The sequence below is a fragment of the Onychomys torridus genome, chromosome 3 (assembly GCF_903995425.1).
Source record: "Onychomys torridus chromosome 3, mOncTor1.1, whole genome shotgun sequence".
Classification (NCBI taxonomy): domain Eukaryota; kingdom Metazoa; phylum Chordata; class Mammalia; order Rodentia; family Cricetidae; genus Onychomys; species Onychomys torridus.
This window is the reverse complement of record NC_050445.1, coordinates 136778608-136806347: the sequence shown is the minus strand read 5'-3', so window position 1 is coordinate 136806347 and position 27740 is coordinate 136778608. Positions and strand designations below refer to the sequence as shown.

Sequence of the window (27740 nt, the reverse complement as noted above, 5' to 3'; positions counted from 1 at the left end):
TACCAAGTGCTTCCTTCACTCTTGCCGCCTTGATCCCCGAAGGCACTGTAGGAGCCATCCTTGTGTTTGTAGTTCAGCTCCCTCTGATAGCCTGGAATGGAAGGCTTTGGGTGTGTTTTGAAGAAACTGATGCTCAGAGAAGGACAGGATTTCAGTCTGAAGCCACAGAGACCATCACATACTCTGGCTTACAGGACTGACCAAATGAGGACCCTGCTCAGCTTTCCCCCTCCAGTATTAAGCCCATGACTAGAGAGACCATTCACAAGAACAAGAACAAAGTGGAGTTTCTAAGCCTTACTGACCAGCATTGAGGTAGCCGATGGCCTTTGACTTGATCTTCTCAGTCAGCTGTTGGGTCTCATTCAGATATTTCAGTACATAGATGTTAGGAGCAAAAAGCACCATGTTCTGCTCCGCACAGCCAAAGGGCATTTGGAGAAGATTTTGTGTGTTTTCTATGGCTGAACTCAAGATATCACCTGCAAGTGAGAGATGTAACATCAGACAGAACAGCCATTATCTGCAAGAACAAAATAACATCTCTAATAGAACCACTTCCCAATGATGTGATGGAAGTTCAATGGTGAGTTGTGCTGGGAACGCAATGGCTATTGAGGTGTTAGAGATGGAAGAATGATGTCAAAGTGTTCAAGTGTAATATTTCAGAAGCTACATTTGGAATCACGGTAGGGATTGGGCAGTGGTTAGTGACTATTGTCCCAAGTCCTCCAGGGATGGAATGACTCACCCAACACAGAGAAATGGGCTCTGGCTGAATCTTTCACTACTGCTGATGGGAGCATCAGGGACAATTTTTCAGATATGCCGGCATCTTAATAAACAAAACAAACAGGTACATGATTATTTCAGTACTCAGAACTTCTAAAATACCCTGAGGCCAGTCGCTTAGAACTGTGTCTTAAGCTTTGACTTCTTGCCTCTCTAGAAAAGCGATCTTGTGAATATCACAAATCCACATTTCCTGGTACTACTGGCTTGCCAAGCTTTATTGTATTTCCTGTTATCACTGATTGTGTTGAAGCAAAGGATCTCCCAAAGGAACTTCTGAGTCTCCTATTGATGCCTTACTTAATTATTTAATAAACATATGGAAATATGTTTATTGATTGTAGTTTGGTTTAGGTATACTCTGCTTTGTGTTTTTGTTTGTTTGTTTGTTTTTGGTTTTGGTTTTGGTTTTGGTTTTCTTTGTTTTTTGTGTGTTTGAACTTTGACATTAGTTAGTGTTTTACAGTTATAGGGATCCCAATTGAGAAAATGCCTCCATAAAATCATCCTGTAGGCAGGTCTTGGGGAATTTTCTTTTTATGATTGATGTGGCAGGGCCAAGCCCAGTGTGAGTGGTCTTCATCCGAGCAGGTGGTCTTGTCAGGTGTATAAGAAAGCTAACTGAGCAAGTCAGTGGAGACAAGCCAGCAAGCAGCGCTCCTCCCCAGTTCTGCTTCAGTTCCTGCCTGCAGGTTCCTGTCCTCACTCCCCTCATGATGGACTGTGTCTGTGTAAGATGAATAAACCTCTCCTCTCCAAGGTGCTTTTGGTGGTGGTGTTTTATCTCAGCAGTGAAAACCTAAAATAAGACAATGTATGAATAAACCTCCAGCATGTCCGAATAAGTAAATGGATACATTCTGAGATGGCCTTTGTTATTCGTGGTTCCCCTGAGTGTATTTATGAGGTTTCACTGATCACTCCCATGCTGCTGTCATGGAAGGCTTTCCTATGGCAGGGGTGATGGAAGGACTGCTTTGTAATAAATAATTATCATGAGAACCAGAATTGATCAATGGGAAGAATCGGGTTTTTGTTAACTTGTCCTTGGTTTTTAAAAATTAATCTGCAGTAACCTCGTTAATGCACTTCCTTCCATGAAAAACACTTAAAGACCTTTAGCATTATATGATGATTTTCTTCTACACACTGTATTAGTCACTGTTACATTAGTTTATCTCTTTTACAAAGAAATTTGCTTTATTTCATCTCTTTTCCTAATTTTCATATGATAATGGATTTTACATTAAATTGAAGCTATTATTCCAGTGTCATTATTCTTTGGACAAATACATCTTGGACAAGCACTCCTCCACTCACTGGTGCAGGTGCTGGTCATGTGTTCATTCCTGTGAGTGGACAGTCTCTGCCTTTGTACTTGTCCCTCACAGGGGACAGCGAGCTCCCCTTGTGTGACACTTTGCTATATTCCTTTGGCAATAGTGTGTCCAGTGAGGAGCATGGATGAAAGAACAAGTCATAGAAACAACTATTAAATAAAATATTATGTTTAGTACACAATGCGATTTAGCTTGGCTTACTTATGAAATTTATTCAGTCATAAAATCCTCTGTTTTTATTTACAATCTCATATAAAAGAAACATGGGACTTCCCAAGTTATTTTCTGTATTTTTCTTTTTCTTTAAGGAAAATTTTGGTGGTATTCTCTTCTTAGATATAACTTTCTAAATACTGAGATGGGCTGGATGAGAAGGTTCTGTGTTCTAGAGAAAAGGGCTACAGTGACCTCTGAAGTCCTAGGCAGAAGCATGACTGTACTCTGGTGAGTAATGATCTTGATAATTTGTGTGACTCAATTTGGTTATTTATTTTAGTGGCTATAAGTTATACAGTGTCCTGATGTCCTTTAATTATTTTTTTCATTTATTTTACATACCAACCACAGTTTCCCCTCCCTCCTTTTTTTCAGTTCCTTCCACCAAACTCCTATCTACTCCCCAGCCACTCCTCCCTCATTCAGAAAGGGGCAGGCCTCCCATGGGAGTCAACAAAGCATGGAACATCAAGGTGAGACAGGAACAAACTCCTTCCCTGGCATCAATGCTGGGCAAGGCATCCCATGGGGAATAGGGTCCAAATAGCCAGCTTGTGCACCAGGGACAGGTCATGATCCCACTGCTAGGGGCCTCACAAACAAACCAAGCTACTCAACTATCCTGGTTTTCTTAGAGAAATATTGTAAGAGATCCAAGTAGATGATGTAAATTATTATCTTATTACTGTTTTTGAAGGATTCTCACCTGAAGCACAGAGCAGTGAACTGAAGGTATGTTCTTTCTTAATTCCTTCGGGCTGGGACAAAAAGATAGAAAGTCCAGACTCAATAAATTACTGAGTGTACAAACACAAAGATGTTTGAGACATTTTTATTTTTTGGTAAGGGGAGACAGCTTCTCTGCTTTTAGGACCAGGACTGGAATTAGATCATCTAACTTTCTACCATATCAGGAATGGCATAAACATTTGAGAATTTGAGGATGCCAGGTCAAAATGAAGGTGACAAGGAAAGATAATAAAGATAATATAGGATCAGAAGAAAGAGGTCAAGCTTAGGAAGATAAACTGGCATAGGCCATCCCCTCCAGGCTCCAGTAAAGAGATTAGGAAGAGGAAAGAAGACAGAAAACACTGATTTAAAGTATGAGCTTGCCATTTGCTATGAGATATAGTCAATCTTGCACCATTCTCAGCACATGTCAATCATGAGATGTCACTCACCTCCACTATCAGGACTTTGACAACTGTGTCCTTCTTCCCAGTTTCAGGAACAGTGGCCACCTCAGAACCACAAGGCTCTGGGGACTGCCGTGCTTCCGCAGTCACAGAGAAATTCACATTCCCTGAAACATATGGCCCATAGAGCTGAGCTCAGATGTGCCAGGAACTCGGCACCCTACAAACCCCAAGATCTACAAAGTATCCTCAGTTCGATGAGCAGCAGTTCAAGGGTTTGTCCTGTGTTTAAGAAGGTGGTAAGCATGAGCCAGAAGTAGCCATGACCCAGAGCTTGAGGGTCCAGTGAGAAGAAATTAACTAAAGAATCCTTCCTGCATTCAGTCTTTCTGCACAGAGTCCCCTTACAGAGTCTTCACTCACCTAAGGATTTGGGAGTTACCAACCAGGATGTGGTGTGCCTCCCATTGGCACAGAGGCAGTAAGAATCTTCATCTTTTGACACTGGGACAGCTGTGAAGTCAGGGGAGTCTTCCAGCAGCACACTGACCTGTGGCCCCACATGGCAGAGAAATAGCAAAGAAGTCACCACAGGAGGACTACATATTATGTGTGGATGGAGGTAGGTGGAAAGGTGTGGAGGGGATTTGTGTTGAAAAAGAGAGTAGGAGCGGTGCTTTTGGAACTCATGTGCCCAGAGTGTCACATAAGGTCACACAGACGGCTTGCATATATTTCATATACACATACATACATGTCTAGTATTTTATTTAGCTATCATCTATGTATTATCTACACAAATTAGTATAGAAGGAATTATAAATTTATCTATTTATATTTGCTTCATTTTTATGCCAAATATATATTATGTTCACTGTACTAGGTTTTTTTTTTTTTTTTTTTTTTTTTTGGTTTCGAGACAGGGTTTCTCTCTGTAGGTTTGTGCCTTTCCTGGAACTCACTTGGTAGCCCAGGCTGGCCTCCAACTCACAGTAATCCACCTTGTTGTGCCTCCTGAGTGCTGGGATTAAAGGCATGCACCACACCGCCCAGCCTTTTGTTTTGTTTGTTTTTTTTTTTTTTCTGTTTTTTGAGCTGTGGATAGAACCCAGGGCCTTGTGCTTGCTAAGCAAGCACTCTAACACTGAGTTAGTCCCCAACCCTAGATTTTTAAACTACTGTTTGTAAGTATATATCTACCTCTAACAAAATAAAATCCATTGTAGAACATTTTGCTCTTTTACCAACAACAGCTTAGTAAGTCTTTGTGGCCCATATCTTTTTGCTGTATCCAGAGACCATACAGGATATCCTGTGTCTCTCAGTACAGGATATACTATTTCAGTAATGGCAAAATCACACAGTATATTTTACATAGTGTCTATACTGTTAAACAACACTTGGTTGTATATGTAGCTAGAGTCTGGGAATTTTTTTAAGCATTTAGAAACAGTGATGATTGGCCCAATACAATCCCTTTCTCCCTTTATTCCTTCGTTTCATTTAATTCTTAGTTAAAGTTTATACACTCTAATTTCCCTCTTCCCTGGTCATGCTTTATTCAGAAAGGTCCTTACCCGGATGCATGTAGGGAGGTAGTTCAGCACGGTGGCCTTGAGTGGGAAGGCTTCTCCACGGATCACAGAGTAGGGCATCGTGAGCTCCACAAAGAAGGGCTGGAAGGCTTGGAGAGACACCGCAGGGGAGAGGCCAAGTCCAGTGTCACTGGACAGACAGAGGGTTCCGGCCTTCCACTCAGTGATGGTGTCAGGGACTGTCACATCCACTTCAGCTACTCCTGATGAGCTGGGAGAGTGAGAATGTGAGGCACAGAAAGTGAGCACATGAATTAGTTATTTCTGAGATGGTCACTATGAGTGTGACCTAACGCTACCCCTTCCCTTTGAGTCCTTCAAAGGAGCGATAGAAAGAGAAGAGTGTAAACAGGACTCCAGTGCACACATGAAGTTTTTCTGTCGTCCTGTTTAACCAGCTCAATTCATGGCCTCATGATACCTCAATGACTGTGTGTTGCTTGAAATTTGAGCATATTTGAAGTTGTCTCTGAACTCCCATCTCCAAAATACCATACGACAATTTTATGACTTTTATTGTCAACTCCATGTAGCAGTCTAGTAGTTTACTCCATGTAAGACTACTACATATGCTACTCAATATGGCATACCTGAATGATTTTAAGCATCAGAAAGGTATATTATCATTTTTATATCAAAATTCTGGGATGATGGCAATACATATATTTTATGATTGATGAGTTGATATGCTATGATCTTCTAAATTAGTCCTTTCCCATGTTTGTGACAGAAATTAATTAGAGAAGTACTAGAAAACAAAGAAATTAAATTTTCATCTCTAGGCCGAATCTCACAAATAGAAATTACTTACTTTACTGTGACTAAATCCCAGATCCAGGTTTCAGGAAAATATTTTCGAATGGTTTCCGTAGGCAGATCTTCACGTGGTGGATCTTTACTTGGTGGTGGATCTTTATGTGCTTTTACACTTGTGACTTTGATGTTTTCTCTCTTAGTCCCATCCATACTTTCTATGAAGTTACAATGGAAGAAATGGACATAGTTCTGAGTACAATGGAATACAATGTGCAGGGTAAATGTAGCTTAATTTTCAGTTTCTTCTTGACTGCTAAACCCTATTACAAAGACACTGGAAATGATACATTGAAACTCTCACTTTGCCTGAGGCTGGGTAATATCTTTGTCAGAAGCAGAAACTATAAAATCCTGGAGAAAACATCCCCTAGTGTAGCTGGAGTTGGAAGGAAGCACAGTGCATATTTCCTTGGGTTGGATAGTCAGGGAATGCTTACAAATATAGCATTACCCCTAGGAGGATTGAAGATCCATAATACTAGCTCCCAGGCAACAGATCCTGTGGCTACAATGAACATCACTCTAGACATGAGCTGAGTGATGGCTGCATTATCAGGAGAGATATTCTTGGAATGCTTTTTCTTTCTCTAGCTCTCTAGATCTGTAGGATTAACCCAATATTTCCATAGGTTTACATTTATATAAAAACTGAAAGAGGTATAGATACAAACTCTTGGATCAGAAATACACCCAATGGGAAAAGTTCATATCAAAGTTGTGTGTGTGGTTTTTAGGATTTTTTTTATGCAAAGTGAGTTTATTACTCAAGAATCATAGCATAGGCTTGGGTTTATACCAGCAAGAAATGCAAGATTTGAAGGTGGCAACAGAGGGTCTGTGCTCTGCTTTTTCCAAGAACAAGTATACATGCAAATTTAGTTAGGGCTTCATCTAAGTATTTCTTAAATGAATCTCAGCAGTGGAAATCTCTCACATTGTTTCAACACGTATACACACAGACAGCTTCATTTCTACGGGTCCTTCTCTCCAATGGCCACAACATCTAACCTGTCTTTCTACGTTCCTTTAATTACTTAGTGATTTCTATTGAATAAGTTCTTCACTCATTTCCTTAAGCATCTACAAGAATTGTTGCCCAATTTATCCATAGTGTAGAGTACTCATAGTGCATTAGGTCCTGTTGCTTGTGATATTTTGATTTCTTTTCAAATCAGTATGAGGAAAATTAATACACTCCAGTCAGAATTATGTTTCATTTTATGTTAGCACACATGTAAAAATAAATTTTAGTATTTAGAATATAAATAATAATGAAAGTAGGGATTCATGATTTCAAGTTATATTGCAGAGGTATAGTAATAAAACCAGCATGGAACTGGCACAGAAATAGACATGAGGATCAATGAAATAAAATACAAGATCCAAACATAGCTCATGTAATTACAGCTGTCTGATAGTTGATGTAGATGCCAAAACATGTTCAAGAGGAAAGACAGCATTTTCAGCAAATGATGCTCTGAAAACTGGCTGCTCGATACAGAAGAATGAAAATTGACCCACATCAATGACCCCACACAAAATCGACTCGAAATGATCAAGAACCTCAACATGAAATCTGCTAGAAAAGAACATAAGCAGTAACTCTACAAAATAGATGTGCAGGAAAGGAGTTTTTAAATAAGACCCATTCACTTAGGAATTAAGGTCAATAATTTATAAATGGGACCTCACAAAACTAACATGTTTCTTCACAGTCAAGGAAACAATCAAGTGAAGTGGAAGCCCACAGAGTGGGAAAGAATCTTTGCTTCTAGACATCTGATAGAGGATAAGTATCCAGAGTATATAAAGAACTCAAAAAGCAGAGTCAAGAAAACAAACAGCCCAATTGAAAAATGGGATTTAAACACAGTCTTCAAAATTAATAAACATGGCTAAGAAATATCTTTAAAAAGTGTTCATCATGCTGGTTATTCAGGAAATACAAATTAAAACAACTTGGAGATTTCATCTCACCCCAGTCACATTAGTCAACAAGACAACTGACAACCACCTGGAGAAGAACGGGAAAGGGAAACTCTCTCTTGCTGATGGTGGGAATGCAAACTGGTGCAGCCACTCTGGAAGTGGCTCCCATGAAGGAAGAGGGAAAGGTTACACATGGTTGGTATTTGATGAAGAGAGTGCGAGTGTGACCTTTGACCTGAGTGCTTTGCTTTTTCCATCCTCTCCTCTATCTGCGATGCCTGGTTTTTTCCTTCTCTTCTTCATCTCTAATACACAGGAAATTCTCTTCACCTCTCTGACATGTCTACAAAAGTTCTTCACACTTCTCACAACGATTCTCTATTATACTATTGCACTTTGTCTTATCTGCCTCTTTGACATTGAAGGACGAGCCTCCAATCCTTAAATTCCTTGAATTACCAGCAAACATTTAGACACATTTTGCTCAGGTAAGTTTCAGCTCTTTCTCTTTTATTTGGATACTATACATGCTTTACAGTTATATTTTATCACCTTTGGTAAATAATTCACATTTATTTTATTCTGAAAATATATGCTGATTTACAATTTATACCTTGCATTGGAAGACTCCTTCTAGCATCAGCACATAGTTTAGGATATTTGATCTTCAAGTTGGTGAATGCCTTTAATCCCATGTCCTGGAAAGAAAATTAGCACTCAAGAAAATTATCTCAAAATTCTGAAAAATCTCAATGTTTATAAAAATTATAATAACTAATTCAGATATAGGTACACATACTCAAGTAGAATCCCTATCCAAATTGTGTTTTTCATACTCTTTAGAGCATGTGGTATAGAACACAGAATTCATAGGGAAGCATATACGCTGTCCTTCTTTTTGATACAAAGCCCTGTGGTATTAAAAAGTCACTTAAAGCCATGTACAGTGATGCACACCTTTGATTCCAGTACTTGGGAGGCAGAGGCAGGTGGATCTCTATTGAGAGATATTTGAATATACTATGTAAAGATCTGTCACTGTGATTGGTTTAATAAAAAATTAAATGGCCAATAGCTAGGCAGGGAGAATAGGCGGAACTTTCAGGAAGGGAGAGCAAGTAAGAAGAGGAATTTAGATTGGGATGAAGGGGAGAGAGAGAGAAAGAGGTGCCAGGGTCCAGCTAGCCAGACAGCTAGCCAGAGGAAGCAGGACAGTAGAACATACAGAATGAAAGAAAAGTCAAAAGTCCAAAGGAAAATGTAGATGAATAGAAACAGTTTAATTAAGTTATAAGAGCTAGTGGACAAGCCTAAGATAAGGCTGAACATTCATAATTGATAATATGTCTCTGTGTCTTTATTTGGGAGCTGGCTGGTAGGACAGGGAAAGACTTGTTACAGATCTCTGTGAGTTTCAGGGCAGCCCAGTCTACAGAGTGATTGTGGGGAAAGCCAGAGATACATAGTGACAGTCTGTTTGAAAAACTCAGAATTAAAAACAAAATGGCATCCATCCACTCTGTGCCTAGGCTGGGCACTTTCCAAGATGCAGTTTTTATAATGCTTAGGATTGAATCCATGAACACGCAAGGTGGTTACTCTGTGATTCACATCCCTATCCATAGCCTGACTCTAAAATTCTTTACCAATATAGTATTTCATGAAAGCTAAATAATTCCTAGAGCAGCATGTTCATGGGTAACAGTGCTTACCTTCACATAACTGTAGACATCCCTCTCATCTGGCTCTAAGTATGTCTGTTCATCACCCTCATCACCCCACCAACACCGTTGTTCATCTTCAAGTAATTGGTGTGAACTTGGCATGAAGCTGCTGGGCTGCATATCTGGCAGATTGTATATCTGTAAGAAACAGGAGATAAGGGAACCTCTTTCTTGGGCTTTCTTGAAAGATTCTCACAGAAGGAAAAAAATCAGTGTGATCACTGCAAATGACTTCTTGAGTGTTCAATGATCCTAAAATAAGATTTTCTAAATGTTTTGTGCTGAAGAGTCATTTATTCTGAAGGTGTTCACAGTATGTAGAAAAAGACTAAAAATACTGCACATATTCAAAAAAAGTATGAAAATGATGTAATTTTAACATAATATGAAACATTAAACATTTAGAAATGTGTTTACACTATATAAATTATTCATTAAATATAAAATACTAAGGTTATATATTTCAGCCAACTGGTATGCTATAAAAAAGCAAAAAACAAAAAACAAAAGTTGAGTTAATCAGTATGCAAGTAGCCTGAAGAGATTTGAATGAAGATATCTGTAAATATTTTTTTCCTAAAATACAAGGAAAAATACAAAGGACACAGAGTGTCTGGGTCACACACAAGCTTCACAACTCACTGAGTGCTTGACTTCAGGCTTTGTCTTGAGTTTATTGGCTGAGTTTTCAGTGCTGTTCTCCGGAATATATAATGAAGAGCTCCGATAGTAACATCTTTAGCATTAAATGCAATATTTTTAAGTTAAAGAGCCCTAGTGTCTGAATGATTACTACTTTTTAGAACCAGTGTCTCAGAGCCTCACCACTGGCCTTTCTTGATAAGAGGATGATGGGAACTCACCCAGGAAGGGGAAAGCTCAGCTTCAGGCCTCAGGAGCAGCATGCTTTTGTCCACGGCTCTTAGGCCACAGAGGGACTGAGGAGAAGCTGTGACACGCAGATGGGCCTGTGAGGCGGGAAGACTTTGGGCTGGGGTGAAGGTCAGGTCCACCTGCAGGAAGGGAAATCAAGCTTAGCCAGCCTCCTGCTCTTGCAGCCAAGAAGCCTACCGCGCAAGTCACCCTGTAACTCTGCATGCACATCTGTTTACCAGATTATGACCATGAGAACTCAGCCGAGCCTCTTTGCTTCCTTTTCACCACTGGGATTGAGTTAGGAAGACAGGAGATGTGTCAGTCCAACTCTGGAGCCACAAACGACTATCCTGGCTCCCTGAAAGTCTTGTTAATAGCTCATTTTTGGTATGTGTGTGTGGTGTAGTGCACACGTGTGTGCAGGTACATGTATTCATGCACCCAGCAGAGGCCAGAGGAGGGTGTGTGTACCCTGCTCTCACTGTCTGTCTTATAGACTTGAGACTGTCTCTCCTGAACCTGGAGCTAAACTGGCAGGTGGAAAGTTCCAGCAATTCTCCTGCCTCTGGCCTGCACAGCAGTGGGGTTGCAAAAGCTGCCAGTCATGCCTGGCTTTTCATGAGAGCTGGGATCTAAGATACAGCATACATTTAACAGTGTTGTATCATAACCTTTAATAACAGCAAGGCTCTCTTATCTATGTGTCCTTGCCACACACATAGAAAAACATAATGTAAAATAAGAAGGAAACTAAATACACTAACCTTTGATAGGTCTGGATTCTATTACTGGTCTTGAATGAAATGATGTGACATGAGGGTCTATGAGATGGCTCAGTGGGTGAAGGCACCTGCTGTTGACCTCATGACCTGTCCTTGGTCTCCTGGACTCATTTGAAGGAGACAGACATGTGAACATTGTTCTCTTTCCCCCACATGTGTGCATTCATGTGCATATGCACATGGCATAAATATAATAACTTCTAAGTTACAGGACTTGGAACTCATTAGCAAGTTATTAAGCATTCAGGTCCACTCTCTTTGTCCTCTTCCTTGCTTTCTTTCTTGTCAACCTCTAGACATTTTTGGGGTTTATGAACAGAAATCTGGCACTCTGGTGCTGTTTGTATCATTACCACTGAGGCACACACCAATTACTGGGGTTGGTTTATCTGAAATTTGTATCCTTAAGCCATTTTTTTCTCTTTTCAAATAGAAATTTTAAGAAATAAATCACTCACTTTGTTGAGAAGACACTTTTCAATTTCAAATTTTGCAGAATCTGCAAGCATTTCTCCATCAGGCAAGATGGTGTAGATAAGTATTTTAGCTTCAGGAGCCATGCTCAAGTCCACAGGGATCTCCAGGGCAAAGTTGCCTTTCACTGGCAATGGAGGGAATGGGAAGAGACAGTTATGGGTCAGAATATTAACAGCAAATCCCAAGTAACTAAACACAGGGGGCAGGTGGACTATATGTGGAAGTCCTTCTTACATCTGGGCTGTTGCGTGGTTAACTGTTTGCATGCTAATGGTCACAGTAGAGTATGGGACACTCACAGCAAGATACTTCCAACCAAGATGTTCACCATGGAAAGTTATATTGGTAATTAATAGCTAATCACATACTAACCTCTTATCTCTATTATATCTTAACATCCCAAACAGCATCTGTTAGATACTCCTGTTATAAAAATGGGTGAAACAACCTTGACTAATGTTTATTTATTATTTAGATGGGAGGAAGAAAAATATAGATGACAATCTGGTACTCAGGAAGCTGATATTTAATGGTCATCCCAGAGGAGTAAGCTATATTTGAAAACAATAAGCAAATCTTTGTAGTCAGTAAAATGTTCACAGTATTTACATTTCTCAAGAGAATAATATGCAATTTTAGAAGTCTCTTGTATTGTTTCTGGTGAACCTGAGGTGATTCATAAACCTTCTCAAGATGAGTCATATGATTCACATTTATTTTGTTTTTTGTTTTTTGTTTGTTTGTTTTTGTTTTTTTGAGACAGGGTTTCTCTGTGTAGCTTTGTGCCTTTCCTGGAACACACTGGGTATCCCAGGCCAGCCTTGAACTCAGAGATCTGCCTGGCTCTGGCTCCCGAGTGCTGGGATTAAAGGCGTGCACCACCACCGCCTGGCCCATTTAATTTTTATAGAAGAACTAACTGGATATTTTATTAAATAGCTAAATAGTTTTTATAACTGACAAGGCAGTCCTTCTTTAGTAAGTTTGCTGAGCATCTAACAAGTACCTACTACTTCTAGAAATCACTCAGAAGATTTTGGTGAAACTATGTAAATTTATGTGTTTCATGCAGTTGATATTGCAATAAAGAGAAATGAACAATAAATAGGTAAATTATAGAAAATATATTTGCATGTGGTATATGTTCTTTGAAAAGGAAAAGTTGGCAAGAAGTTGAATACTGAGAACACCAGGATCCAGTGGTCACTTGGGGTTTTAATAGGAGCAGGTGGAAGAGGCCCCATTAAGAGAGTGACAGTTGAGCCAAGTAGAATGGAGCATTGTTATCAGGATAGGACAGAGTAATTCCATTCCTTAAGTCACAGCAGCTATTGATTCCTGCCCAAGACCTTTGCAACATCAAGCCCATCAAAATTCCAGCATGGATGGGGAGGGTGTCATGGAGACCCAGTCTTAGCTGAGGAGCTGTTGACAGTTGATGGCTGCTGAGGAGAAGATGAGTCAGATTTCTTCAGGGGATGCAGGCCCTGGTAGACTTCCCATGCTTCAGTGGATGGCCCCATATTACATGTACATATGGTTAGCACTAACTAAACTTAATTAGTTTTAAAAAAGGATGGGAAGTAGGGAAGGGGCCTGGTGGAGGTAGTTGGGGAGGAGTTGGAGGAGATTAATGAGGAGTATGTATGATTGAAATACTTTGTAAATGAAAAAAATAATGCATCTTCAACCAATGGTGCTGGTGTAACTTGATGTTGGCATTTAGAAGAAGACAAATAGACCCATATCAATAAGTTCAAGTGAATTAAAGACCTCAACATAAATGCAGTTACATTGAACCTGATAGAAGAGAAAGTGGGAAGTAGCCTTGAACACATTGGCACAGAGGAAAATGTAGTGGTGGTTGTCTGTGCCATGCCCTGAAGCAGAGGCTTTCTGGAGCCAATAGGTAGCTTCTAGGTACCTGCCTCTTGGGACTAGCCTGGATAGGTACCCTTAAGACCTGGGATGCACATACATATGTGCACTCTCTTCCCTTTGCTTTCTCATGGTCTTGGATGCTGGTGTTGATCAGGGCAGAGCTCTCCAAAGAACAGCAATTAACCGTTCCTTACCTTCTTAGGAGCCTGCTACAATCCCTATTTCCTATATTGTGAGTTTCCTGTATCATGAGTGAACACTCCAATAAATTCTTATAGTCATTATGCTATTTTTGTGGATTAGTAGTGATTTAATCGCATTAAGACAACTTCCTGAAATCCATAAGAATGACCCCCCCCCTTGGACTGCTGTAAGTGGTCCAGAGGGTGCCTAGACTGGTCTACTCAGAGGACTGTTCAAGCTAATAGCCTAGCTGTCATCACAGAGCCTTTGTCCAGTGACTGATGGAGGCAGATGCAGAGATCCATCGCCAGGCACCAGGCTGAGCTCTGGAAATCCAATGGATAAGAGAGAGGAGGGATTCTGCAGGTGAGGGACGTGGAGATCATGATGGGAGGAGGTGCAGAGATGACCAGCCACATTAGTGGAATCCAATCAACTGTGGACTGGTGGCTGTGGAGCCCCATGGGACTGGACTAGGCCCTCTGGATAATGAAGACAGTTGTTTGGCTTGAACTGTTTGCGGGGCACCCAGGCAGGGGGATCGGGATCTGTCCCTGGTTCATGGGCAGGTTTCTGGGAATCCAGTGCCTGTAGTGTGATACCTTGCACAGCCTTGGTGCAGTGGGAAGGGGCTTGGACCTGCCTAGGCACAGTGTGCCTGGCTCTGCTGACTCCCCATGGGAGAACTTGATTTGGGGGATGTGGGGATGTGGGGTGGTTTGGCAGAGAGGTCTGGTAGGTGGAAGGAGGGAAGAGGGGGGCATCTGTGGTGGTATGTGGAGTGAGTAGAAAATTTCTTAATAAAAAAATAAGTATACATCAAAAAATAATCAAGAAAAAAACAAAAAGCAAAAAAAGAGAAAACTTCACGTCTAAGAGACTTGGATTGTTAGAGAAGACTTGATTATTAACATTTTATTAAAACTTTGTAGTGTTTAATTTCTTAGTATAAAACCACTTTCATTTCTATAATTATCAAATTTGTATAAGAACATAAAAAACACAACTTCCTGAATAGAACACCAGTAGAACAGACACTAAGATCAATAATTAATAAACTAGACATTATGAAACTGAAAGCTTCTATAAGACAAAGGACATGATCAGTAGGACAAAACAGCTACCTATGGAATGGAAAAAGATCTTCACCAATTCCACCTCCAACAAATATATCTCCAATACAATATATAAAAAACTCCAGAAACTAGACATCAAAAAATAATAATTAAAAAATTGGGTACAAATGTAAACAGAGAATTTTCAACAGAAGAATCTCAAATGGCCAAGAAACACTTAAACAATTTTTCAACATCCTTAGTCATCAGGGAAATACAAATCAAAACGACTTTGAGACTCCATCTTATACCTGTCAGAATGGCTAAGATCAAAAACACAAATGACATCTTATGCTGGAGAGGATATGGAGCAAGAGGAGCACTCCTCCATTGCTAGTGGGAATGCAAACTTGTAAAGCCACTTTGGAAATCAATATGGTTTTTTTTCTGAGAAAACTGGGAATTGATCTACCTAGGACCCAGTTATATCACTCTTGGGCATATACCCAAACGATGCTCAATTATACTTCAAGGACACATGCTCAACTATGTTCCTAACAGCTTTATCCATAATACTGAGATATTAGAAACAACCTAGATGCCCCTCAACTGAAGAATAGATAAAGAAAATGTTTTACATTTATACAATGGAGTATTACTCAGCTGTTAAAAACAATGAAATCAGGAAATTTGAAAGTAAATGGATGGAACTAGAAAAAAAAATCATCCTGAGTGAGGTAACCCAGACCAAGAATGACAAATATGGTATGCATTCACTCATAAGTGGATATTGACTGTAAAGTATAGGATAACCATGCTATAATGCACAGACGTAGAGAGGCTAGGTAAGAAGGAGGGCCCAAAGGAGGATGGGATACATGGATTTCCCTGGGAAGAGGAAATAGAAAAGATCATTCAGGTGGACTGGGGCAGGTGGGATGGGAACCTAAGGAATTGTGTTGGTATGTGGATGGAGGGGAAGATTACTATAAGAGATGACTAGAAAGGGGGCATATTTTAGAGTCAGGTAGAAACCTGATGCAAAGGAAATTCCCAGGAATCTACAAGGATGACGCTAGGAAAGACTTTTGGCAATAGTGGATATATAGTCTGAACTGGCTTTCTCTTGTAATAAATTTGGTGACTACCCCAATGGTAATCAGAGAGTCTTCATTCAGTAAGTGATGTAAACAGATGCAGAGATCCACAACCAAACATTAGGCTGAACTCAGGGAATCCACTGAAGAGAGGGAGGAAAGATGGTAGGAGCCAGAGGGCTTAAGGAAATCACAAGACCACAAACCACAGAACCAACTAACCTGATTCATAGGAACTCACAGAGTCTAGATCAATAACTAGGGAGCCAAACCTAGTCCCTCTACACATATGTGAAAGTTGTATAGTTTAGTTGTTAGGACTTGTAAGACTCCTAACAAAAGTAGCATTGACTGTCCCTAATGCTTTGGCTGGCTCTTGGGAACCTATTCCTTATATTGAATGGCCCTGCCCAGCCTTAACATAAGGGGAGGAACTTAGTCTTACCACAATTTGATGTACATGCTTTTTTAATAGCCATGTGAGGTCTGTTTAACAGACAGAGGACGAGTGGATCAGGAAAAGTGTTGAGGGACTGGGAGGAGAGGAGGGAGGAGAAACTGCAATCAGAATGTACTAGAAATAAATAAATTTTATATATATATATGAATATATGCAACTTTTAAAGAATAAATAAAATGTCTTTAAAAATAAAAACATTTATCATGGTATCTCTTTCCTTGTTCTCCTACCCTGTTGCTGATCCAGCTGGGAACTCCCGATAACCTAAGCTCTCTTTCTCCTGACCCTTGCCCTCCATTACCCCCGCCTCACATCCAGTTTTCTCATGTAGACCTCCTCTGGAGACCTTGCCTTGGAGGAGGTGGGAATGGGGGTGCATTGGGGGTTATGGCTGGGGAGTGGGAAGTGGGAGGACAGGGGTACATGTGGCTGATATGTGAAATTAAATTAATTATAAAAAAAAATAACAAAGGACTGGAGTGATAGCTCAGAAGTTAAGATCACTTGACACTCTTGTAGAGGACCGAGTTTGATTTACAGCACCCACATAAGGCTTCTCAGAACTCTGTAACTCCAGCTTCAGGGGATCTGATGGCATGATTTTGAGGGGACCTGCATTGACATGCACATATTACACACACACACACACACACACACACACACACACACACACACACACACTATTAAAAAAATAAAAATGAATTAAATGAATAAAAATGAAGTACCAAGAATGGTTTAAAGACCAAGGTTGGAACCTTCATATTGTTTTTGGATGGACACTAAGACAACACATTTTGCCTTTTGGTGATAATCTCTGTGTGAATGCATAGATTCTTCACTTAGGGTGAACCTTGGTGTACTTTGGATTTTCAGGTGTTACATCTTCAGAATAGAAAATTCACTATGTTGAATGATACCCAGTTTGGAAGTCTGAGACTTTTCCTTCCTGAAGGTCATGGTGTGAATGATAACCTACATTAGATGGCAGAATCTTGACTTCCTGCTGTGGAGAGTCTCTATGGTGATACACAAGCACCATGGCATCCTTAGTTGCTCAGTGGTGAGATCTCACTGGTGAGTATGTGGGGAAATCAGTTGGAGATGTGTTACTGTGTGGGAAATACTCACATTCTCCTGGCTCCATGCGGTGAGTGTGGCTTCCAGTCTGGATAATTCTGCCCTTGGCCATGACCTAAAATAGAAAGTGTTTTCCAAGCTTACATCTATATTTTACAAAGCTTTCTTGTAATTGACAAATCTACTTTTTGAGACCCAGACAGAAATACCCAGCCTAGAACCCAACATGTCAGAAGGAGAGACATGGTCAGGAGATGAATGACTCTTTGTAGTTGTCAACATGGAGGTAGAACTCACCAGGTAATAAAAGATAAGCTCTCCCATCACTGTCAAGACCGGACCCTTCAGAATAAAATGTGCCTGAACCGTGTGATTCTGACTGCAGCGCAAGACCCCGGCCTCTGTCTCCAGGTGGACGTAGCTCCTGCTGAAGGAGTACACACTGTAAGCCACATGATGTATCTCTGCATGCTCTTCTGCTGTACAAGGCTGATGGATACATGAATTTTCCTCCTTGTGATAGACCTGGAGAAACACAAATTTTGTCATTAGTCACCAACACCAACACAAAGTGGATATATGAATATAATTTAAAACAATTAAAAATTCCTGTGGTGATATTTTATCTGTGCTGTAATGTCATGATATTTTATTTGTACATTAATAAATAAAGTTTGCCTGGAGATCAGAAGAAATAGCAAGCCATTTTAAGTAAACACAAAAGTCAGGCAGTGGTAGCACATGCCTTATTCCCATCACTTAGAGAGCACAGCCTCTGTGTGTTCAAGGCCACATTAGGGAACAGAGCCAAGTATGGTGACACATGCCTTTAATCCTAGTGCCAACCCTAGAGACCTGGATGTCTGTACAGACAGGCAGTGATGAGGTAGCTGGGCTAGGAGCCAATGAAAGGGAAGAACAGCAAGGCAATAAATGTGTGGGTAGACAGGAAGTAACAGTTTGGAAGCTATGGCGTGGTGAGATAAGGTTAGCTGGTGGCTATTATTGTTTCCCTGATCTCTAAGGCTTTCATCCATATTTGGCTCCATTTTTTTTTTTTATTTAATAAGACCGCTTAGAAATTTGTCTACAAATACCCACTATACCCAATTCCAATGAACAGAAGGAAAATATACTGAAGTTAAACATTTAGGTTAAAACATAGAGAGAGGGGCCTCTTGGCACTTCGAGGCCTGGTAGTCTCACTGAGGACAGCCACAGGTCTACCCCAGGCCTCTAGACTCGGGGCAGGAAGAAGTCAACTATGAACCTGCTGGGCACCAACCATTATGGTGAGTGAAAACAAGGTGGGGAAATGGGAGGCAGAGAGGCAGAATGAGTTGTGTACTAGGGAGAGAGGCTGATTGATCTGAAGAGGGCAGTGAGGAACAGGCTGATGTAGATGGCCTGCTTGCCATACAGGACCTTGGTATTGTTCCTGGCAGACCTGCTGCCAATGGCCATGAACTTGGTCCATGATCCTGATGCAGCCTTGTGGGTCTGTATTGAAGTCCTTGGCTTCTATTACCATTGAGGTCCTGAGGATACGCCAAGCCACCACCTGTGACCATATTCACGACCAAGGGATGTGCCTCCCGCCAACGTATGAGCCATGCCAATCAAAGAGGCCTATGCTACCACCCTGGAGTATTGAGCCAGACTGCTGCTAGGGCCCATGTCTGGATCTGTAACCCAGCTGTGTCCTGAATCAGAGTTGATGACTGTGGTTCCCATTGCCCAGAATGGCTATGCAGAGCCCTATAGTCTGGGTCAACTCCTGAGGTCATGTTGGTCGCTGAAGGTCAAGTTGTTGCTGGGGTCCTACAGACCTGGGTGGCCTGTGCAGCCACCCAAGGCCATGGTATCATCAGGACCCAAACTGTGTATATAGCCCATGTCTAGGTCTGTGACCCTACCAGAGCCTGAGTCTGGGTTGATATCCATGGCTCCTGTTACCATTGAAGCCTGAGTAGATGCCAGAGGGATTGCCTGCCACTCAGAGACATGTTGGTGTTTGAGGGCCAAACTCCCACTGGGGACATGCTGATCTGGGTGATCTGCAATATCAACTAGGGCTATGGTGACATCTGGGCCAAGGATGCTGTCAAGGACCATGTCTGGGTCAGTGGTGAAACCACAGATGGATTTGTATTGATTTATGTGGCCTGTATTGCCACCAAGGGCCACACAGACATCAGAAGTCTAAGCCACCACCTAGAGCCATTTTAGTGTCCAAGGACTGAGCCTCTGCTTAGGCTATCAGATCTGAATAACACTTGCTGCCACCCTGGGCCATGCTGTTGACTGGACCTGGGCTGCAGCAAAGAGTCATGTCTGGACCTGTGGCCCTGCTGCAGCCACAGTCTGAGTTGATGTCCATGGCTCCTGTTATCACTGATAGCAGTGGGGATAGGCTTGTACACAATTGTTCCAGCCCATCCTCGGCTACAGCACTAGGGAGAACTAGCCCTGGCCCTCACTGACTGCAGCACTCAAGAGAAGGAATGGGCCTTGTACCTCCCCAGGGCATACAGTAGAACTGTCCCTGCTGGTGAGGGTGTGGGAGATCTGGTCCTGAAGATGTCAGAGTGGGAGAGCTAGCCTCAGAGTCTGTCATGTGGTGGCATGGGGGAAGGGAGAGATTCCCACCTGCCCCTCATCACTCACCTCTCACCACCTACTGAGGCAGGAAAAGCTGGTCCTGGGGTCATGAGAGTGGGAGAGCTGATCCTGTCCCTCATCAGAGACAGCATTTGGGTGAGTGGTCCCTGTACCTAGCCCTGGCAGCACAAGAGAGATGACCTTGTTGGTAGGTGAAGTTGAGCTTGTCTGGAGGGCATAGGAGCAAGAACAGTGACCCTCTCCCATATGCCTGTGTGAGTAAAGTGCCCTCCCCTCTTGCCCCTTGCCTCCTCAGGCAGGTGAGACCCGGGCCTGCCATTCACCAGCTGGAGCACACAAGAGAGCAGGTCTTTCACCTTGCCAGGAGAGCACACTAAAGCTGACCCTGTTGGCAGGTTTGCAGAGGTAACCCGGGTCTGTGGATGTGAGAGCAAGTGACCTACCCCTGCCCCTTCCTGCTGAGAGCTGCTGGTAGCAATGGCTTTACCTGAGGCTATGGGTGTATACAGCAGGTAAAAAGTCATATTCAACAGGTTGACCCACCAGATGCAGTGAACACTTACAAGTAAAGATGTATGGACTAAAGGCTGCATTGTGTGACTCACTGGGCAGGACAACAACTTCTACATTGATATGATTTTGGTTTTGGGTGGGTTTTTTTCTGTTTTGATTTTTGTTTTACTTTTAAATATTGAGGGTATTTTCGGGGTGGATATTGCAAGGTCAGAGGGCAGAAGTGAGGGGATGAGGAGATGAATGGGATTGGGATACATGATGTGACATCCACTAAGAATCTATAAAAAAAAAAAAATTTTACTGCAAAAAGAAATAGAGTTAAATTTCATTACTAAAGCAGCAAAAAGGGAGTCTGGGGAAAAGAAAACTGAAGGAAGATGTGAAAGAAAGGAAGGGAGGCCCAAGGATGAGAAAGAAAGTCAGGGAACAACAGAGTAGAAATCTGAAGTGCGTGGTGTGAATGGAAAAAAGTCTATTGGGGGCAGAAGTGTAAGAGTTGGGGAAGTTCAGGGAGATGGAGAGATAATTGGGGAGGAGTGTCAAGAAAAATGTATAAAAATGACATAGTGAAACCTGTTACTTTGTATGGTAATTAAAAACAACAAAACAACAAACTCAGAGGAGGAAGAGGGAGAAAGAAGTGGGGTGGGCAGGAGGGTGAGAAGGGAGGCACATCTGAATAAAAACTGCTGTGGGATGTTGTATATGTCAAATGTGTTGCTGTGATTGGTTAAAATAAATAAAGTGCTGATTGGCCAGTAGCCAGGCAGGAAGGATAGGGTAGGTGGGAAAAGAAGAGGACAAGGCTGGGAACAGGAAGGCAGGGAGGAGACACTGCCAGCCACTGCAAAGAGAAGCAACATGTAAAGACACCTGTAAGCCACAAGCCATGTGGCAAAATATAGACTAACAGAAATGGGTTAATTTAAGATAGAAAACGTGGAAAACAAGAAGCCTGCAATGTCCATACAGTTTGTAAGCAATATAAGTTTCTGTGTGCTTACTTGGTTGGGTCTGAGTGACTATGGGACTGACAGGTAAGAGAGATTTGTCCTGACAGTGGGCCAGGAAGGAAAACACTAACTACAAAAAACTATGAAAGAATAAAGGAAATCTAATTCTCATGACTTAGAAAGAGATGAATCTTTCCTAAGGCCTTATTTCTAGGATCCACCAGGAATTGGAGGAGAAGAAAGTACAGTGATGTGACTTGTTCCTTCTGTACCCAGTCAAGCAGATAAAGGTAGACATCTATCAGAAGAGCAAGGTAGACAGATCATCAGATCAAGGTTGACGGCCATCATATCAAGGTAGACAGGCCAACAGATCAAGGTAGACAGGCCATCAGAAGAGCAAGGTAGATGGGGAACAGAAGAGCAAGTTAGATGGGCCATAAGAAGAGCAAGGTAGACTCAGTATCAGAGAAGCAAGGTAGATGGCCATCAGAAGAGTGAGTCCCAGCCTGAGCCACCAGCTGAGCTAAGACAATTTCAGAAGCACTACAGGCATGAATTCAGGTCAGTGAGTCTATGTATGTGCTAATGGGGGGGGGGGCGCTGTTAAGTAATGACAGTGTGAGCTATGTGTGATCTCACCAGCTAAACCTATCTTCTGACTAGCTGAGTTTCTCCTTACATTAGAGGAACTAATTAGTGTGTGTGTGTGTGTGTGTGTGTGTGTCTTCCAAAGCAGGAACTAGTGTAGCATCAATCATATTCAGTTACACATTAACTGTGTCTTGTTTGAGAAAATAGGCACAGCATATTTGGATAATGAATTTGAGAATACACAGCACCTCTTCTTGACTGAAGATAAAAATACACTTTTAATCATTTTTCCTTGAAGGTCTTAACTTAAGATATATAAAAGACAAACAAAATAAGACAGATTATGAAAATATTATATTTAAAAGAATGAATTCATAACGTGTACACTTATTTCTCTAGCCCTTTGCTCATACCTTTATCAATGATCAAAACCTTAAGTGTTTTTCCCTAAAATAAGAAAATTTGGCATGGGAATATTTTTTCATGAAGCTACACATTATTGAGTTCAAGTTGTTAGAAAGCTTCACCCGTGTCTTATGATCTCATTTCTGACTTACTTTGATAGTGAGGGAAGACCCCTCGATGTTGGTGGTGTTGATGGACAACTCTGCCAGCCCATGCTGATCAGTGGTAGTAACATCGGTGTAGTCAAGTTCACGTGCTTTGATGAAGACTTGCTCATTTGGCACGGGAGCTCCTTTGATATCCACTAGGCGGACCTAAATTAAACAAGGAAGAAAAGCATAGTGTAGGTATGATGATACCATACAGAATAGAAGAGAAAACCTGTTTCAATGTTATATAAAGATCTGAAAAGATGCACCAACTAATTCAGTATGCGAAAAAGTATTTTACAAACACCTAACACTTTAAGATCTACACCAGTAGGACTGGCTGTGCTGTGAAAGCCAGAGGCTGAGGGTGTCATGTTCTTAATATGACTCCATGAAAGATGCTTGATACTTAGCTGCTATTCACAGAAAACCATTAAAGAATTCCTGGTGTGAACTAAGGGAGGTAGATGCACTGACATAGTCAAAATAAAACCTAGTTAGGTCCCTGAGACTAATGGAGAGTGGGGACTGGTTATGAACATGCGGCATATCTTGCTTCACTGTGGAAACACAGTGACACTTTGGGGTTTAAGATAGTAGGTCAAGGACAGTAGTTATAAATAAAATTTTGGTCCATATGTTTTAGGTTTCGGGCTTCTTGATAACTTATAACATTATAACTTACTAACATAGTATGCCACTATGCTAAATTTTTATACTGTGACCACTGATATCAGACATGTTTAACAATGAGCAGAATGGCCTAGGTTGAGGTATCACAATACAGCCCAACCACTTATGAATCAAAAAATACTTTACTTTCACTGTGAATGGAATTCCACATTTAAAGTGTGAATCAGCTTTCACAAATATGAGTTTGGTTGTGGTTCTTTCAATTTTAGATGTCCCAGATCCAAAGAACTCGATTCCTGGAAAAGAAATTAGCAAAAACATTGAAAATTCAAGACAGAGAAGAATCGCTTGTTTTCTATATCTTTTTTTCCATACTGTTCAAACCAACATTGGCATGAACAGGTGTGAATTTTCACAGCTTCTTTTTCTATATTCTCAGGTTACTCACATACCTGTCCCTTCTTCTATAACCCTTGCAATCACATAGAAACGATGGGCTTCATGTTTTTTCAGTAAAGGAAACACAGGGATGTTTTCTTCTTGTGTGGTGCAGCCATTGTTGTCTAGCTGTCATGCAGGATAAAAATAAGGTAAAATGACACATTGTTCAGATGGATGGTCAATTCAAACCCATACATGAGGACTTCTTTGAGAAAAATGTGTGCTTAGTGTAGCACAGCATGAAATTCTGGTCATAAACATGGGACTCAACTCACATACTGACTTTCTGTGTACCATGATCATTAACAATTCACAAAGTTGCCTTGGCTTAGTCATCTATAAAGATAATGATTATCTTTAAAGACACATTAGGAGTATTAAGTAAATTCACAACTATAATGTAATCAGAATACTTACTTGCATGCCACTCAGACTTATAATCACTTTTCAATATTTAAAATATTGACCACAGGCTTGGATGTAGCCCAATGGTACATTTCACTAGTAGACATGAAACTGTCAGCTTGATACCGAGTATCAGTAAATGGATAAAGTGAAATCTATTTCCAGAGTGTAATGAGGACTTAGGAGCTACCTCTGTGTGGTTCTTTGGATGAGAAAAGTCTTCATAAGAAAGAAATGACATTATTTTTAAATATTAAGGAGAAGAGTCACCAGAATCACATTACTTTGTTTTTATTTCAGTTTTAACTGTCGTCTTTGGTTTTCTGCTGTTTTGGAGTTTGTGTTTTTGTCTCAGAATGGTAATGAGGAATGAGCTGTTAAGTTAAAACAGCTTCCTAAGAAGACCCCCAAATAAACCAGAGGAGAGATCTATTGTAAGAGATCTGTAGATCACAATGTAGAAATATAGGAAACATGACACAAGGCAGTGTGAGAACTACATAGGGTACAACTTCTCACTATAAATCCCAGAAATCTGAAACTGTGATGATGCTGGACAAATAAATCTAATTGTCTGATTTTGGAAATGGCTGGTGACCTCAAAGAGGATTCAGACAAGCAGATGATGATATTAATGTTATCAATTCAGGACAAAAATGAGAAAGTCACTAACAGATGACATGGTTAATAAAAGATAAATAGCATGTGAATTAACCAGAATATCCAAAAAAAATCATAGGAAATAAATAAATAAATATCAACAAATAGACTTAAATATAAATGATTTTAACTTTCTTAAAAGAGACATGGGCAACTAATTAGACCTCAAAAATGAAAGGATAGTGTGGTAGTTTGAATGCACTTGGCCCCCATAAGCTCTATGCGGAGTGGCACTATTGGGAGGTATGGCTTTGTTGGCTTCAAGAGCAGCCTTATTGGAGGAAGAGTGTCACTGTGGAGGCAGACTTGAATCTTTATATGATCAAGCCACACCCACTATTGTTGACCTCTTCCTGTTGCCTGCACTAGATGTAGAAATCTCAGCTATCTCTCCAGCACCATGTCTGCCAGCATGATGCCAGGCCCCACCATGAAGATAATGGGCTGAACGTCTGAACTGTAAGCCACCCATAAATGTTTTCCTTTATAGGAGTTTTCGTGGTCATGGTGTCTCTTCACAGCAATAAAAACCCTAACTAATGTAGATAGGAAAGGATAGATTAAGAAAATCCAAAGCTGATAAGAAGCAGAACTATCAATACTTATATTTGATAAAAATAGACTTCAGTCCAAGGTGGTTACAGGAAATAAAACATCACTACTTATTAGTGAAGTGAATAAACCCAAAATGAATACTGAATAAACATGACAGTGCATCCAATTTCATGAAAGAAATAATAGTAATGAAAGGATACATAGGTTTAGATGCAAAAATAATGGATGACTCTAGTAGTACACATTGATTAATTGACCATCTGGACAAAAAATAATGATTTGCAGAGTATTATGTAAGAATTTCATCAGAATTTAAACCTTTCATCTGTAAGGAGGCTCACTAATACTCAGGACATATACAAGGCTTACAAGGCTCAGGAAGTTCCTAATACTGGTAAGATTATAAGGTGACAAATAGGCTAAAAGAATTCATGTCCACCAAACTAGCCATACAGGGAATACTAGAAACAATACTTTGGACTGAGGAGGAGAAGAGGTTACAAAATGAAAAAAATAAATCTATAATTATAGAAACATGAGATAGGATTAAATAGAAATAGCAACAAAATAATAAAGTGGCAGTAACCAACACACATCTTTCAGAGGTAACTTTAAATACTTGGTCACAACTCTCTAATCAAAAGACACAGCATAGTAGAATGGGTTATAAAACCAGTCCTTTTGCTGTCTAGAAGAAACTCATTTTATTTTCAAGGATAGGCACAACCTTACAGTGAAAGGATGGAAAAAAAGTATTTGAAGCAAATGACCAGAAAGCAAGCAGGCATTGATATTCTGATATCTGACACAATTGATTTAAAAACAAAATTAATCAGAAGAGATAAAGAGGAACTCTTTATTCTTATCAAGGGGACACTACAATTCTAAACATATATGAACCAAACTCCAGCACACACACCTTCACAAAAACTATACTACTGCTCTTCAAGACACAGATGAAACCAATTCAGTAATTATAGAATTATAGTTGGTTTCTGAACCCTAAATTCTCCAATAGTGTATCTGGACAGAATCATCAGAATTAAATAACATTATACATTAAATGAAGCTAACATGTGTATCTTTAGAATACTCCACCTAAACACCAAAGAATAAATATTCTTTGAAGTAACAAATGGAAAGTACTCTAAAATAGACAAAATACAGGGACACAAAACAAATGTGAACAAATATAGTTGTTGAAAATTGAAATAACCTAGTGTGTCCTATCTGACCACAATGCAATAAAACTTAGAATCAACAAAAAAGAATTTCTAAAAATTACACAAAGTCATGGAAATTCAACAGCCCAATACTGAATGATTAATGAATCAAAGAACAAATCAAGAAAGGAAAAAATTAAATCCTGAAATTAAGTGAAAATGAAAACAAACCACAACAAACCTCTGGAATCCATACAAAGCAGTCCCAAGAGGGACATTTACAAGTCTGAGTATTGATACAAGAAAGAGAAGAAATAACACAAATAAATGACTCAATGATACAAATCAAGGATTTGGAAAAAGAAAAATCAAGTCAAACGCAATATTACTAATGGGAAGAAATAATGAAGACTGGAACAGAAATGGGAAGAACAGAAATAAAGAATACAAAGTATCAATGAGTCTAAGAGATGGTTATTTAAGAAGATAAGATCAATAGACCTTTAGCACAATTCACCAAAGAAGGAAATAAATCAACCAAATTGAGTGAACCAGATATTTACAGGGATACATTATACAGACATTAGAGTAATTTGTGATAGTATAAAGAAATACTTTAAAAACTTGTACCGCATTATTTATTTAGAAAACATAAAACACATGGACAAATTTCTACATTCATCCAAACACAAATGTTAAACCAATAAGAAATGGACAACCTCAACAGTCACATAGACTATAGGGGCAAAGTCTCCATCGCCATTTTCCTAAACCTATATAGTTCCTTATTATAATCCAAACACTTATCCTTACGCATAAGCGTTGATATTACCTCTCTTCAAATAATCATATTTTTCAATATATAGTGCACATTATAGAGATTCACAACTTACATAAATGCAGAGAATAAATGCCTGATATGCTTAACCCCACCTGACATATCTCCAAAATAACCTCTGCATCAAAGGACCAGGAAAAAACATGGAACAAGATCAGGAAGATTGTAAAAGACCAGAATGCCTCTTGCAAAATAATGTCATCCAGACACAACAGGGAAAACACATGCATAAAAATCTCAACAATGTGACTGCCTAAACAAGGCTTATATAATGGTAACACCAGTTAACACACCATGTGGAGGATCGGGTAATTTCATAAAGCCCCACACAAAGATCAAGAGCAACAGGTAATCAATGACTGCTGAG

The 27740-nt window shown here is 40.2% G+C and overlaps 1 protein-coding gene across 1 annotated transcript in view; it reads right to left on the bottom strand.

Annotated features, from left to right (window-relative positions):
* Nucleotides 1-27740, bottom strand: part of LOC118580268 (murinoglobulin-1-like) — a 51015-nt gene that overhangs the window by 9749 nt on the left and 13526 nt on the right. The window contains exons 9-25 of the mRNA XM_036181940.1: nt 23764-23878; nt 23498-23607; nt 22682-22843; nt 17737-17964; nt 17491-17554; nt 11668-11810; nt 10415-10564; nt 9540-9689; nt 8441-8525; nt 5894-6053; nt 5065-5293; nt 3911-4037; nt 3533-3654; nt 3055-3106; nt 752-835; nt 306-482; nt 4-91 (exon numbers count right to left, since the gene is read on the bottom strand). Coding sequence (XP_036037833.1) covers nt 4-91; nt 306-482; nt 752-835; nt 3055-3106; nt 3533-3654; nt 3911-4037; nt 5065-5293; nt 5894-6053; nt 8441-8525; nt 9540-9689; nt 10415-10564; nt 11668-11810; nt 17491-17554; nt 17737-17964; nt 22682-22843; nt 23498-23607; nt 23764-23878 — 2246 coding nt within the window. The remainder of the gene's footprint in view (nt 1-3; nt 92-305; nt 483-751; nt 836-3054; nt 3107-3532; nt 3655-3910; nt 4038-5064; nt 5294-5893; nt 6054-8440; nt 8526-9539; nt 9690-10414; nt 10565-11667; nt 11811-17490; nt 17555-17736; nt 17965-22681; nt 22844-23497; nt 23608-23763; nt 23879-27740) is intronic.